The sequence below is a fragment of the Gymnoscopelus microlampas genome, assembly GCF_963454915.1.
Source record: "Gymnoscopelus microlampas genome assembly, chromosome: 16".
Taxonomy (NCBI): domain Eukaryota; kingdom Metazoa; phylum Chordata; class Actinopteri; order Myctophiformes; family Myctophidae; genus Gymnoscopelus; species Gymnoscopelus microlampas.
The window spans coordinates 35,832,116-35,847,434 of NC_139953.1; the positions used below are offsets into that span (position 1 = coordinate 35,832,116).

The 15,319-nt window shown below is 40.3% G+C and overlaps 1 protein-coding gene across 1 annotated transcript; it reads left to right on the top strand.

Annotated features, from left to right (window-relative positions):
- Positions 1-9,011: 9,011 nt before the first annotated feature.
- Positions 9,012-14,813, top strand: LOC311063235 (microfibril-associated glycoprotein 4-like). The gene is made up of 5 exons (XM_084082522.1): positions 9,012-9,552; positions 10,698-10,755; positions 12,148-12,265; positions 13,155-13,309; positions 14,463-14,813. Exons 1-5 carry the CDS (start codon positions 9,461-9,463, stop codon positions 14,706-14,708), a joined length of 669 nt encoding a protein of 222 aa, XP_083938648.1. The 5' UTR covers positions 9,012-9,460; the 3' UTR covers positions 14,709-14,813.
- The last annotated feature ends 506 nt before the right edge of the window (positions 14,814-15,319 follow it).

The following is a 15,319-nucleotide window of genomic DNA, read 5'->3' on the forward strand; positions in this document are numbered from 1 at the left end:
AAATGGCCAGTGAGGTAGATTGTTTAACTTCCAGAGGAAGATTATTCCATAAAAGTGGAGCCCTAACAGCAAATGCTCTACCCCCTTCTGTGACCATATTAGATGATTTTTCCTCAAGCAACAGCTGGTCTGATGATCTAAGGTTGCGGGAAGGGATGTAAGGGGGCAAAAGGTCAGAGATGTAGGCTGGAGCAAGGCTGTTTCGTGATTTAAAAACAAACAATAATGTTTTAAAATCAATTCTTAAAACCACAGGTAGCCAGTGTAGTGAGGCCAGAACAGGGGTGATATGGTCAAATTTTCTGGTTCTAGTAAGCACCCTAGCTGCAGTATTTTGGACTAGTTGAAGTCGAAGGCATGAATGAGAGTTTGTGCATCAGAAAATGTAATGAATGACCTGATTTTTGAGATGCTCCTTAGCTGGAAAATGGCAGATTTTGTGATTTTGGAGAAATGTTTATTAAAGTTGAGACTCGAGTCAAATATGACACCAAGGTTTTTGGCCTCCTTGGAGCATTGCAAACCTTGGGCTTCGCAGCAGGGATACAGTGTCTCTGTGTCTTTTTTGCCAAACACAATTACCTCAGTTTTGTCTTTATTCAACATCAGGAAATTGTTTGACATCCAGGATTGAATGGCAGTGAGACAGTCGAACAGTGGGGTGAGTGAGGTGAGTGGGATTAGATCTAGTGGGTCTATGGAAAGGTAAATTTGAGTGTCATCGGCATAGAAATGGAAAGATATATTAAACTTGCGGATAATTTCGCCTAGTGGGAACATATAAATGCAGAACAGCAGAGGACCAAGGATTGAACCTTGCGGGACGGCACAGGTTATGTCCGGCTGCTGTGCATGGAGCCTATTGCCTAAAGGGACGATCATGCCAGACTCACTCCTGAAATAAATTACAAATGAGATTTCCAGAGGGAGGGTTTACCAGGCTAGGCATATTTCTCCTGTAGAGTAAAATGAACAGGTTATTTGACACTTTTAACACTTTTAACCCGTTCAGACCAGGAGCGCATCTGTGTGTCATTTTTTGATTTCTGCTATTCAAAAACAGCAGATATACAAGCTCATAGTGCAAAAATGTGTGCACATATTTGAATATATATATATATATATATATATATATATATATATATATATATATATATATATATATATATATATATATATATATATAATTTTTTTTTTTTTTTTTTTTTTTAGCAAACATTTGTAACTCAAATCTTTGATTCTGGGGGATTCTACTTTTCTTTTTTTTTTCTTTTTAAAAAAAAAACTTATGTTGCTATAATAATATCAGTGGTTCTCAAACTTTTTTTCATGTCAAGGACCCCTTAAAAAGATATGTATTTGGCCGCGGACCCCCATCTCAAAATATGTTGTTCCAGGGACCCCCAGAAGCAAAGATTTGAGTAAAAAATGTTTGCTTTAAACAATATATGCAATCAAAGATTTGCTAAATGTTCACGATTTTTCAAAAATAGCAGATCTGCAAGCTCGTAGCGCGGCACTCGGTGCCGCGCTACGAGCTTGTAGATATGCTATTTTTGAATAGCCAAATAAATCTTAAAATGACACAGACGCGTTCCCGGTCTTAAAGGGTTTAATAAGATAAGCCTAATAAACAAATAAATAAAAAATTAAGAGCAATCTTACAGATGCATGTTGTAAGATTTCAGACGGTTAAAATCGGGACACCTGTAGTAGCATCAGGAACATACAGTTTATACACAGTATTTGTAAATTTAAAAATAATCTGCATTTATGCAATTGTAGTTTTTTAGTTTTTTACAAATTCCTCATGATTTTCAGTTTACCATAGTATAAAACAGTTATGATCAAGTTTATAAAGTAGCTGATTATTGTATTGAAATAATGACTAAAAGTGAAGAAAAGGAAGACCTTTCCAGGTCAAAACGTTGGTATTCAATAAATTATCGTGCATCGTGGCTATGAGTGTGCTGCACTTTTAGACTATTTTGCCAAGGTCAGCAGCACCTCAGCAGTACCGGTGTGCAACCTTCTCCTGATTGAAATAATGACTGACACACTCTCTCCTTGAACCACACTACTCTTCATGTGTAATGTGTCCGTAATGTGAAATAATGTAAAATACTGTAACAAAATAAAGTCAACATTTTGCTATGTATAATACCTCTGAAAGAAACGATAGCTCAACCGAATACACTGTGGTTCTTTGTTCTGATTTTAGCTTAATTGACACACTTTCTGCCACAACCAAACCATTACTACCACAACCATTACTGTACTTTGATGTATAGTAATCTACAATACTTACAATTCACAGTACACAGTAAACAAAAAATGATATCATGCATGTTGGCTCACTAGAAATGGCCAATGTTGATGAAACATGAGAAAAGAACATTAACTAGAAAAAGTGCTCCTCGGAGCACAGGTCTCCGCCAGGTCTGGTAGGTTAGTGTGGGCCAGCAATGTTCAGAATTCGCCAATCAGGCTGGATCGGACGGATCCGTCTTGATCACTTAACTAAAGAGATCATTTGTACTGATTTGTGTGATGTTTGGACAACATTTGTAGGAGTGATATAAACTCTATATAAAGACTATAAAGAAATGGGCCTCCTGGTGGCGCTATAATAGGGCAATGTTGAAAGGGTGGCATTTGTGGCCTCACCATGTCAAAAAATGTGTTTTGTAAAAAGCGGCCTCCTAGTGGCGCTATAACAGGCCCATGTGAAATATTTGGTGCAGAGGTTCTGAATTGGCATCCAGGGAGTGTGTGGACAGTTTCGCTGCGATCAAGCCAACGGTGTCTGAGATTAGCTGTCCACAGACATACTCTCAAAACATACACTCTCAAAACATGTACTCTCTCGCCATGCCTTACGGCCTGGCGGAGACAATAATGCTTTAACCCATGAAGACCTGAGGTCCCGATTCTACAAAATGTCTTCTAAATCCAAACTGTTTTTTGAAAAAACCTATGTTGCTGTCAGTGGTTCTCAAACTTTTTCATTTGAAGGACCCCCCAAAATGATATGTATTTGGCCGGCGACCCCCATCTCAAAATAATTTGTTCCAGGGACCCCCAGAAGCAGAAGCAAAGATTTGAGTTAAAAATGTTCGCTTTAAAACAATATATATTCAAAGATTTGCACATATTTTCACGATTTTTCAAAAATAGCAGGTATACAAGCTCATAGCGCGGCACTCGGTGTATCGGTATATCTGCTATTTTTGAATAGCCAAAGTGCAAAATAATGCTTTTTAGCTCAAATGAAAAAGTGACACGCACACACACACACACACAATGGCAAAACAACATGTGCTTCATCTACTGTACAGTATCCAACCCAAAGTAAAAAAAAAAATCTGGAACAGCCTACGCACAGCCTACCCACTCCAGCGGGGGTGGAGTGGGATTGGACGAGAGGTACGTGTGTGGATGAGTAACGGTGCGCTCTACGTCATGGTAGGGTGCCGGGCTGATGCGCGCGTCCGGGTCGACACCCTGACCCGGCACTTTAGTCGAGGTGAAGTTCGCTCTGTCTGCTGCAGGCCTGCTCATCGCTCGCAGCTCATCTGCCACAGACAGCTGTGATTGGTTAGTACGCTCTGGATGGTAGAACTTGCATTTCACTCCATAAGTACACTTCTTTCCTGGAATTAGATAAATTCAATAGGGGGGGTATTTATAGCTTTTTTTAAAATAGGCCACACAGATATATTACCCTGTGTCTCTTTTAAGAGACTGTCAACACGGATGCGACGTGCGTGTCTCTTGACACACGCTGCTGTCTACAGTACGGTAAACACACTTGGCTTAGCAAATAAATTAGGTCTGGCCTGCAGTCTTCTTTTTGTTCCTAGGTACACAAACAGATGCTTATTAGGGCTCTTTGTGGGCCATTTACCGGACTAAATTCCATTCCCGGGCTTGCCGTTTGGCGCTCAAAGCTGTTATTGTCACAGGTGTTGATAAAAAAGGCTTGTGTTTGTGAGTGGGCCACTACCGTGCTGGAGAGGTCTCTAAGAACTAGTGACTGACTGACTGACAGACAGCCACATGAATCATACTTTTTCATTTGCAAACGACATGCATGATATGCTCTTCATGTGACTCAAGGGAAAGGCTATAGCACGAGGGCAAGTCAAATGTCATGTTTCCAAAAAACAGCCGCAAAGTGAAGAGTGCATTATCGTCTATTGTCTACAGTAACATTGTTGAATCTACTATAATTATGTTTGCTAATGCTAAATGTACAGGATGCACACAGCTGGGTGTGGTAAGAAAGCCTATCTACTGGGTCATGACAAGTTAAACCTGTTCTTTATTATATATAATGAATTGGCTGCTGCGTGGGAACATTGTGTGTTCATGCCAGTTCGTGCCAGCTTTATAGCCTACCAGGGGCTCAACATACAGTAAGCTACAAGGACATAAGGTAGACGTGCATTGATCCTGGGGGGAAATGCAGGTGTCATGGCAGTAACAGCAGTAAGTGAAACACAGGGGAGACGAGATGTGACACTGCCACATAAATGTGTGAAATAATGTATTTCCTGTCCAGGTACATGATGAATATTGAAAGAAAAGGGTACACAAGAAACATAACATACTTGGTGATAACCGGGGAATATATTGGTTAAAATATGGTTGAATATTTAACACCTAAATGTAGTGTACGGGGAAAACATTTTTTTGTTTTGTGGAAGGTGATTATGGCCATTATGATTCATTTTCTGTTGACATGGTTCACTCATAGGGGGAGCTGGGGGGAAAAAAGCACCACATGTAGCAAAAGTTCCACAGGAAGTGAGGTATCAGGAACAGCTATAAAGGTACAGGAAGTGAGGCGGCCGGGGGTTCCATTTTAGGTATTAAAAAAGAGTGTTTGGTGGTGTTTGAGAAGCCTAAACTAAACCATGATCAGGAATTAATAAACCACTGAGTAGTGGGGCCGGAGAAGTTTGGGAGCTGGAAGAGAGAAGTTTGGTCGAGGAACATTTCTGAGGGTTTAGCTCTGAAGCCAGTCAGAGCTTTTGGACAAATTAACCCATGTGGCCTCCTGACTTGAAGGTTGGGTGAGGAATATACTTTAACCTATCATCTATCATCTATCTATCATATCAATAACCTAATATCAGTCTAAACATTATGATAATATCAAAAAATGAATAAATTATGTACATTGAAACTATACACACACTTAGGATGCCAGGTCAACAATGACGCAATGCATCTGTCTAAATAAAATGCTATCTAAATTACATTTTAATGTTTGCATAAGACTGCATGGTCGTCAAGGCTAGAAAATTTAAAACAAAACTATTATATATTAATATTAATGAATTTGTATTGGGCGTTATCTGAGTAGATAGAAATGTGTTTTATGAGAGAGAGAGAGAGAGAGAGAGAGAGAGAGAGAGAGAGAGAATTAAAGAAATGTAGCTCACATGGCCGTTGCATGTGCATTTTGCACGCATATTCGCGTCATGTACTTGTCTTTCTGTACCATGAAATTATAAACCGGTTTCTGCACATACCTACGGATGTATGCAGCACTCCTTAAATTATCTGGAATGCACCCTTCTAACAATACAGGTCGAGTTATTGTCTCCGCCAGGCCGAAAGACATGGCGAGAGAGTATGTTTTACCCCCTGTCCGTCCGTGTGTCCGTCATTCTATCTGTCTGTGTACAGCTAATCTCCGGCACCGTTGGCTTGCTCGCAGCGAAACTGTGCACACACACTCCCTGGATGCCAGAGCAGAACCTCTGGCCCAAATTTCTCACATGGGCCTGTTATAGCGCCACCAGGAGGCCGATTTGTGCAAAACGCATTTCTTGACAGTACTCCTACAGATTCTGTCCAAACATCACGCAAATCGGTACACAGTATCTCTATAGTCATTAAACAAAACAGTTTTTTAAGATTTTTCATATTCCATCCTGATTGACTAAAATTGCCTTCCAAAGTTTGCAGGAGTGCTCCGTTTTGAACAAAATGCATCAAATCATGAACACAGCATGCAATTTCCGTGAAATTTTGCACACACATTCCCACTACGTCAAGGAAGAAATGCTACTTGAAATTTTTAAAATCAGCCTCATGGTGGCGCTATAACAGGCCGATTTGGGTTTTTGCCTATAACTGTACCGATCTGTGTAAAACTTTGTATGCACACTCTCTAGAGGCCAAGGAAAAACCTTTGCCCTGCATTTTTCACATTTGCCTTTTATAGCGCCACCAGGAGGCCGACTTATGTAAAACACATTTTTTGATTGTAAGCCTTCAGATTTTATCCAAATTTCACGCAAATCGGTACACATGATCTCTATAGTCATGTCATCAAGAAGGATCTGCTAGATTTTTCATATTCCATCCTGATTGACTAAAATTGACATCTAAAGTTTGCAGGAGTGGCCCGTTTTGAACAAAATTCCGCAAATCATCAATCATTTTAACATTGCCCTATTATAGCACCACCTTGAGGCCAATTTTTGCAACACTTTTCTTTTTTATAGTACTCCTACAAATTGTGTCCAAACATCATGCAAATCGGTACCCATTATCTCTATAGTCAAGTGGTCAAGATGGTTCCGTCCGATTTTTCATATTACATCCTGATTGCCGAATTCCGAACATTGCTGCCCCACAATAACCTACCTGACCTCCGAGGAGCACTTTTTCTAGTTTGCATATTGAAACGGATTTGAAATGTCAAACCTCTGACTTTTACATGTAGTTCATCATGCAACACGTGTGTGTTCCGCCCTCAGATTCATCTTATGGAGGCCATCACCCCTGCCCACACACACGTCTATTTAAAGTCTATTTAAGTTCATGTAAATATATATTAAGTTCTAAATAAAAACGGGTTTCACTCCCACTTTATGTTGCATCTCTTCTTCCCCGTAACAATATAATATCTATTTCAAGTTTTATTAGCCTTTGGTCGTGAGGTTAAACTGTAAACAAAATTCTTATTCTCTTCATTACACGTGAGAGTCGGCTATTTACTATGCCCCACGCCCCAATTACACATGTGTAGGTAATCACTGATTAACCCCTCCCCTATAAAGCCTGGTGCTCATGCGATTATTCCAGCTTGGCTCTCTGACTCTGTAGGCACTGGCTTGTCTGGGCAAAGTAGGCAATGGAGTGTTGTTTTGCTTTTACACTGTTTACTGTTGTTTTGTATTTATTGTCTCCGCCAGGCCGAAAGGCATGGCGAGAGAGTATGTTTTACCCTCCGTCCGTCCGTCCGTCCGTCCGTCCGTCCGTGTGTGTCCTGTCCGTGTGTTAGCAGCTAATATCTGGCACCGTTGGCCCGGTCACTGCGAAACTCTGCACACACACTCCCTGGATGCCAATTCAGAACCTCTGCCTCAAATTCTTCACATGGGCCTGTTATAGCGCCACCTGGAGGCCGATTTGTGCAAAACCCATTTTTTACTCCTACAGATGTTATCCAAACCTCATGCAAATCGGTACACAGTATCTCTATAGTCATGTGATCAACACGGATCTGTCCAATTTCCCATATTCCATCCTCATTGGCTAAGGTTCGCTTCCACAATCCCCCTTTTCATATATATATATATATATATATATATATATATATATATATTGCCCACAAAAAGTTCGTAAACTCTTTGATTAGTCACCTTTACAACGAGGTACATCTTGTAAGGATTGTGCAATCGTGGAATGAGCAACACAGCTAAACGTGAAGGTAGCGCCACCAATAAGTGTGCCAAAATCCCCCAATATGCTTCTGTTGATAATCGCTCTTGTTTTGAGTGACCTGCCAGTCACTCAGGTCAGGTGCCACCTGTGACCATGGGTCCTGCAACTTTGTTTGCGTATGCTCCAAGAAGCAACACTGCCCCCATGGAAAGATGCCACGCTTGTCGTGCAAACATTGCAATAGGGTGGAAGCTGGTGTTCCGTTACACAGAGTGGCAGCATTATTTGGTGTCAGCCCTGGTACCATTTGCTGCCAGGTGTGTGACTGGTACCTGAGCATGGGTCCTGCAACTTTGACATCTGTCTTTGGTACCGTTGTGCAAATCGTGTCTGTAAATCTCTGGAAGAAAGCCTATGGTTCCTCAGTGAAGCAAGGTTGAGGAACCGGTCTTCTTGGGGTGTTGTCTTCCTTTTACTTCACCAGTCTCACAGAACTTGGTCCTAAGTTTGGATATGGTTCCAGGGTTGACACCAAATTATGCTGCCACTCTGCGTAACTGCAATGTTTGCGTAACTGCAATGTTTGCACGACAAACGTGTCATCTTTCTGTGGGGAAAGTGTTGCTGCTTGGAGCATACACAAAGTGGCAGGACCCATGGTCTGGTGCCAGTCACCTGAGTGACTGGCAGGTCACTCAAAACAAGAGCGATTATCAACAGAAGCATATTGGGGGATTTTGGCACATTTATTGGGGGCACTACAGACACGCTTAGCTGTGTTGCTCATTCCACAATTGCACAATCCTTACAAGCTCTACCTCGTTGTAAAGGTAACTAATCAACGACATCAATGATATAAAATACTATACCAATTAGTATTATTAAAGGGGAGAAATAATCGACCGAAGTTAAGTTTCCAAACTTTTTTGGGCTGTGTGTGTGTGTGTGTGTGTGTGTGTGTGTGTGTGTGTGTGTGTGTGTGTGTGTGTGTGTGTGTGTGTGTGTGTGTGTGTGTGTGTGTGTGTGTGTGTGTGTGTGTGTGTGTGTGTGTGTGTGTGTGTGTGTGTACACACCTGTAATATTTTATTTTTTTGTAATGTAGAAAACAAAAAATGGGGGATGTTTACTTGCGACCCATACAAATTGGTCTGCAGAAAACCAACGTGCATGATGGCCTTTCGCAGTGTTTCTATCTTTTCATTCGTTGTGTACATTGGGCAGGGCTTTCTAGAGTGTTTGGCTAACAGCTGATAGTGTGAAATGATGTGCAGTGAGTGCACAGGCAAATGACAAAAAATAAATGTAAGGGTAACTTGCAACCTCATATTACTGGAATGGAGAAGGAATGAAGGAGAACCAAACAATCTAGTTTGGTGTGGTATTTAAAAAATCTGTTATCCTTGCGTCACCGCTTATACAAAAAGTGCTTTGGTGCATCGATTCTCCTGATCATTTTCTCAACACGCTCACACGTGTCACTCTGATCTGGACCACAAACGGAAAGCTTTCAATCAGCTTTATTGTCGTCACATCATCACAGGCTAAGGGTGTAATGGGTGAAAAAAAAAATGTTTTTCTTCGCACGTGATCAAAAAAAGTTGTAGTTTTTTTTTTGTGAGAAGAGAATAGAGTTTTTTCACTTTCGTCAGAAGGGAGAGGAAAGAGTTTTTGTTTTGTTTTTTTCTGACAGAAGGGAGAGGATAGAGGTTTTTGTTTTTTTTCGTGAGGAGAGGATAGAAGTAGAGTGAGAAACACAGGATAGAACCAGGTCAAGATGATGCTGCTGCTTGTATTGGTGGTGTGTGTGGCAGTAAGCGTCCACTGTGAGGACCTGTCCATGCTGCAGGACTGCGCCGTCATCTACAGGTAGGCATTTTGTCACCATCACAACATTTTACTGGACCACTAATTTTCTCTCAAATAATGGCAATTTAATTGTGTCTTTTTTTATTTGTTGTGGAAACGCAAGGAGCTGTGAATAGTGAGCCCATAGAGGGAGATGTGTTGTTGTTTGTGTTTTTTTAAGGGTGCAGGTTTTTTTAATAAGTGGGTGAAATATCGTGTTGATTTATATTTTCAATGAAGAAAAAAAAAGAATCCTCCACAAATACGTATTCACCCCCCCCCCCCTTCTGCTACATACACCTAAAACATTTACCTTATAACATGTCACTTTAGGGCTCCGTAGTGAAGGGCCGGTTGCACCACCTGAACTTACATTCAGGTGGTGCAACCCTATACAGCTCCTTCAACTCATTAAATCCCATCTCGCCTGTGTAATAATGCCTATCCAACATTGCCATCATGATCTTGCCAAGCTGAAGGGCTTGTAGGTGCCACGGATTTGTCATTGAACATTGGAACCTATAAATAAAAACAATTCCATTTCTGTTTAGGCTTCGTCAACAAAAAATCCACAGGGCTGAAACCTCCTATCTCCATATAACTTGTGTTTTTTGTAAATTAATTCCCTTGATCATACTACTAGGGGCGGATTTTAGAAGTTAGGGGCTCCAAGCAAAGCTCAGGGTTTTTTTTTAGGCAGGGCTCCACGCGAGTGCCTAGTCTGCCTAGTGCAAATATCCGCCCTACAGCGTCACACAGAAGCATCAAAAGCAGCAGGTCCACAAGCTCGAAATGCTGAGTGAAGAGACTTGTTTTGAGCTAGTAGATCTGCAACTTTTGCTATTTTTGAATCTGAATCCTGAAAAGTAGCAGTTTTGGACGTATGAGGTTTCCACCCGACAGAGACGAAATGCAAAATAAATGACTGATATATTTCATAACTTTATACTCTTGAAATGTTAGAAAATATATATACATAGCCGTTCTACATTTAGCTCTCAGTTGTGAGCTTGTTTTACAAGCTCGCTTATTTCCGCTATTTTTGGAAAAATGGCCGTACATTTTCAAACATTTTCCCAAAATAGCGGAAATAGCCGCAACATGGAAACAATTATGATGATTATGCACAAATAATTGCGATTATCTCCTCATAATTGCGATCACAGGAATGTCTCCACCCAGAGCGGCATCTACACCATCTACCCCGATGCTACACCCTTCAAGGTCAGTTCTGGACACTAACTAAGTACATTTACATTCACTCCACTACATTGCAAAGATAAATACTGTACTTTTGACTGCACTACATTTCTAGGAAGGGAAAAAGTACATTGTTGCTGTCGCGCAGAAACCTCTTATTGTGTTTTTTTTGTAAATCAATGCCCTACCACAGCGTCACACAAAAGTATCAAAAATATCAGATCGACGAGCTCAATACGCAACTCGAAGCTATTTTTTCTATTTTTGGACGTATGAGGTTTCCACCTGACAGAGACGACATCATGAATTAACCACTTAAAAGCAGATAGGAGCTCACAACACATTGCATCGCCACACTTTGTGAGCTTGTGGATCTGCTTTTTTAGCTCGATTTTGAAATAGGGCTAAAGTGGTTAAACGTCCCTTTTCCCTTCCTAGAAGTAGTAGTGGAGTCAAAAGCACAATGTATGTCTTTGAAATGTAGTGGAGTGAAAGTATCCAAAAATTCCAACACTCGAGTTAAGTACAGATCCATCATCTCTGTTGGGTGGAACCCTCATATGTCCAAAATTGACTTTTCAGGATTCAAATTCAAAAATAGCAGATGGACAAGCTCAAAACGCGCTGCAAAGTGACGCATTTCGAGCTTGTATATCTGCTATTTTGTATTCTTTTGTGTGATACTGTAGTGTGATCAAGTAGGGCATTAATTTACAAAAAAACACAACATGTTAAAATATGGAGATTTCAGGAGGTTTCTGCCCGGCAGCAACGATACCGTTATACATTTCAGGGAGGCCTCGAAGGCCATAAAAATAGTTACAGTACATCAAGGTCCTCTGCTAGCTGTAAAGAAAACTCAGACAGTCTACGTGACTTCTGAGACACAGAGTACGTGACAAACAGAACATAAACACACATGGACTAATAATACACACGTTGTTTGGGCCAACAGTTACAGGACATAAGGTCATCAGACAGAGTACAGAATTACCGTTTTTATTTCACTGTCAAGATTCTGAATTCTTAACTCCTGCTCAGTTCTCATCCCCATCTTCAAACCAGTCCAGTGACTCTGAGTATGAACTTCTGAACTCCTTTTCAGGTGTTTGTACACTGCTGTGCACTGATATTTATACTTCATATTTAATTCATGCAAATTCTTTCTTAACCCTTACATTACATTTATTATTTCAGTGGACTTAATATCTTTTTCATAATATAGTTTTATTTGATGGCCTTGCTGTCCTTGTATTTGGCTTTTGCGCCCTCAAAACATTTACAAGGCCAAAGGCCAAGTGGCCCTGCCCCTAAAAAGATGAAATTCCAGGCCTGCCGGTGTATATATATTTTTTACTCAGTACTCAAGTAAATGTAACTGTACTGTCCTTTGGTTACTGTGCTACCCCCATGCAGGTGTACTGTGACATGGACACAGACGGAGGATGGACGGTCATTCAGAGGAGGATGGACGGACATGTCAACTTCGACAGACCCTGGGCTCAGTACAAAGCCGGCTTTGGAAGCCCTGCAGGCGAGTAGCGCTAAAAAGTAACGGTCGCAGCCTAATTCGCGGTACACATGATTAGATCTGTCTTATAGGCAGACCACTTTTGGACAGAATGTCCTCTCCATCAAGGGAAGCCTACGACTGAATAGCCTCACTCGAAGGGAAAGACCCACCTTGTGTACTTTCAAAACACAACCAAGACAATGTTTAAAAATGTTTCAAATATGTTATATATAATATAGATACTTTTTAAATCTTATATATTTCACATAAGGCTTTAGATATTCTATTGTTTAGGTATTAGACTTTGGTAGGTATTAAAGTGGGTTTTTAGTTGGATTTAAACAACAGTAGGTATGGTATTCTTTAAAAAAACGTTTTTAGGCAGTTGTAAGTTCTCTCTGTTTTTGTCATGTTTTGTAGCTGTGGTGTATTTGTATGTGGGACTATGGATGAAAATGAGCTGATAGCTAAATCCGGCATATTTACATGATATCATGTTTATTGACTGAAAGGTTCATTAATATACACTGTCCCGGAAATAAATAAATACAGTAAAGTAAATAAAGTAATAAGGCGTGATTAGAAATAATGTTTTTCTTTTTTAATTAGACAGAAACAAACTCTGTTAAACCCTTATTAATTATACAAAATACTTCCTACATTATGGTCTAATAAGAATTTGCATTAGACCTAACAAAGCCTAATTTAACAGTATTTTATTGCTGCCGGCTGGAAACATGGTAAACGATTATTTTTTTGCTATTATAAAAAACAACAACAAAAAAACAGTTATGAAATAGTGAAAATAGCCATTTACAAGCTCACAACGTCTCACATCTGCGACTCGCTTTGTCCTTGTAAATCTGTCCAAACAGTGACAATAATACTTTGTCCACCCCCCCCCCAACAGCCGAGTTCTGGCTGGGACTGGACTACATGCATCTCCTCACCAGGGACCGGCGGTACCATCTGAGGCTGGAAGTGGAGGACTTTGAGGGGAACACGGCCTTCGCTTTTTACTCCCACTTCTCTGTGGGCTCCGAGGCGACCGACTACAAGCTGCAGGTCCAAAGAAAAATCTACGTACAACCATAGACTGTAAAAAAAAAAAATTAAAAAATGGACAACCCATGGACAACACAATTTTGGGGAAGGTGATACTTGTTACAGCATGTATATTCCTACGGGCTGGGGGCGGCACCTGTCAGCAGGGAGTGTTGGTCGGGAGGAGTACGACGAAGGCTCTACACTTCACTCATGTAGAACCAGTGGTTCTCAAATGTTTTACTTAAGTAAAAGTATCAATACTAATAATGTAATAATTTCTATCTGCAAAGTAACTAGTAACTTCAAATCATTTTAGTCGAGTAAAAGTACAATATTTGCTTCTGAGATGTAATGGAGTAAAAGTAAAAGTGTTGACCTTTGGAAATACTCTAGTAAAGTAAAAGTACCTCAAAATTGTACTTTAGTAGTACAGTACTTGAGTAAATGTACTTAGTTACTTTCCACCACTGTGTAGAACCAGTAGAGGCACCGGCTTAAGTGTTTAGTTAAGGCGTTAAGTGGTTATGTACTTTTGCCCCCTTCCTAGACATGTAGTGGAGACAATATTTGTCTTTGAAATGTCATGTGAATGTCATGTGAATAGGCCTATCCCCCCAAAAATTAACATACTCAGGTAAAGTACAGATATTCAAAAACAAATTGTACTTAAAGGACAACTTCACCCATTTTCAACCAATCTTCATACTGTATAATTGGTCCTCACTAATGGCAATTATAATATGGCACAATATTTGTCTAATCAGTCTGTGTCTCAGAGGAGGGCTGTGGACAGTTTAGAAACCCGCCTACCAGTGACATCATCGATGGGGAATCCATGCTAATAGAAACGCCAGGCTATCTATTCCGGGAAAGTTAGCATGCTATAAAGAAAGCCATTGTTCTTGTGTTAATAAATATAAAAATAAAACATTTTAAATCTTGTTTGAAAAAATAAACCTGCCTAACGATGATGTCACTGGTAGGCGGGTATCTGAAGTGTCCACAGCCCTCGTATGAGACACAGACCGAGGAGATAAATGTTATCATTTTATCATGAGCATTAGTGAGGACCAATTATATGAAGATAGGTTGAAAATTGGTGAAGTGAAGTCCTTCAAGTGAACAGTACTCAAGTTAAACGTAAGTTGTAAACTGTCCCCCACTGTCGTAGGTGTCGGGCTTCAAGGAGGGAGGCACGGGGGACTCCATGACACATCGCAACGGACGCAAGTTCTCCACCTTCGACAAGAACCAGGCGCAGTGGAACAAGACATGCGCTAATCAGTATCACGGTGCATTCTGGCACGACGACCACAGCTGTCACTACAACAACCCCAATGGCTTCTACCTGTGGCAGAATAAAACCTTGCACCATAAAATATTCTGCATATCCATGAAGATCAGACGTGATTCTTAAAGGGAAATTTCACCGCTGGAAGAATCTGCATTCACTCAATGTTAATAATATTTGTAGCAGATAACAGTAGCAAAATTAAAAATGTGAACGCTATGGCCAGAAAAATTAAGTTGTCATTGTTGTTATTTAACATTTTGGCCAAAAAGTGTATTTTAGACGTGAGGTGGGGGGCTCAGAGTGTTCCCACTTAGTAGTTGGCTTTTAACTCCATAAAACCGTCTTTGTTTTGGTGAATAGCGAAAGTGTATTTTCTTTTTTTTTTTTACTGCAGATGAGAGGTGCAGGCCTGTGGTGCGGGCGCAAAGACTCGAAAGTCCCATAGCCTTAAGGAGAACTCTTTCTAGGCTATGGACCAGAGCTAGATAGAACCCATTTTATTTGCAATCAGCATAATCTTTATATTTCTCAACTTCCAAATGTGTCTGTCATTTCATTGTTTCATCACGTTTATCCTGTATGAGTTCTGTCTCCTGATTGGATTAAATTGGTATCCTGACCTGGAGAGATACTGTAATGATTACCATGGGAATATAGAGCTATTTAATACATTGTTTACAAAAATATTTAATACATATCTTTATTATTGAATGAAGTTTGTGATTATGTTTCAA

Coding starts and splice junctions, on each gene's coding strand:
- LOC311063235 (XM_084082522.1), top strand. CDS start 9,461: ATGATGCTGCTGCTTGTATTGGTGGTGTGTGTGGCAGTAAGCGTCCAC. Junction 10,756..12,147: donor CCGATGCTACACCCTTCAAG/GTCAGTTCTGGA, acceptor ACCCCCATGCAG/GTGTACTGTGACATGGACAC. Junction 12,266..13,154: donor CGGCTTTGGAAGCCCTGCAG/GCGAGTAGCGCT, acceptor CCCCCCCAACAG/CCGAGTTCTGGCTGGGACTG.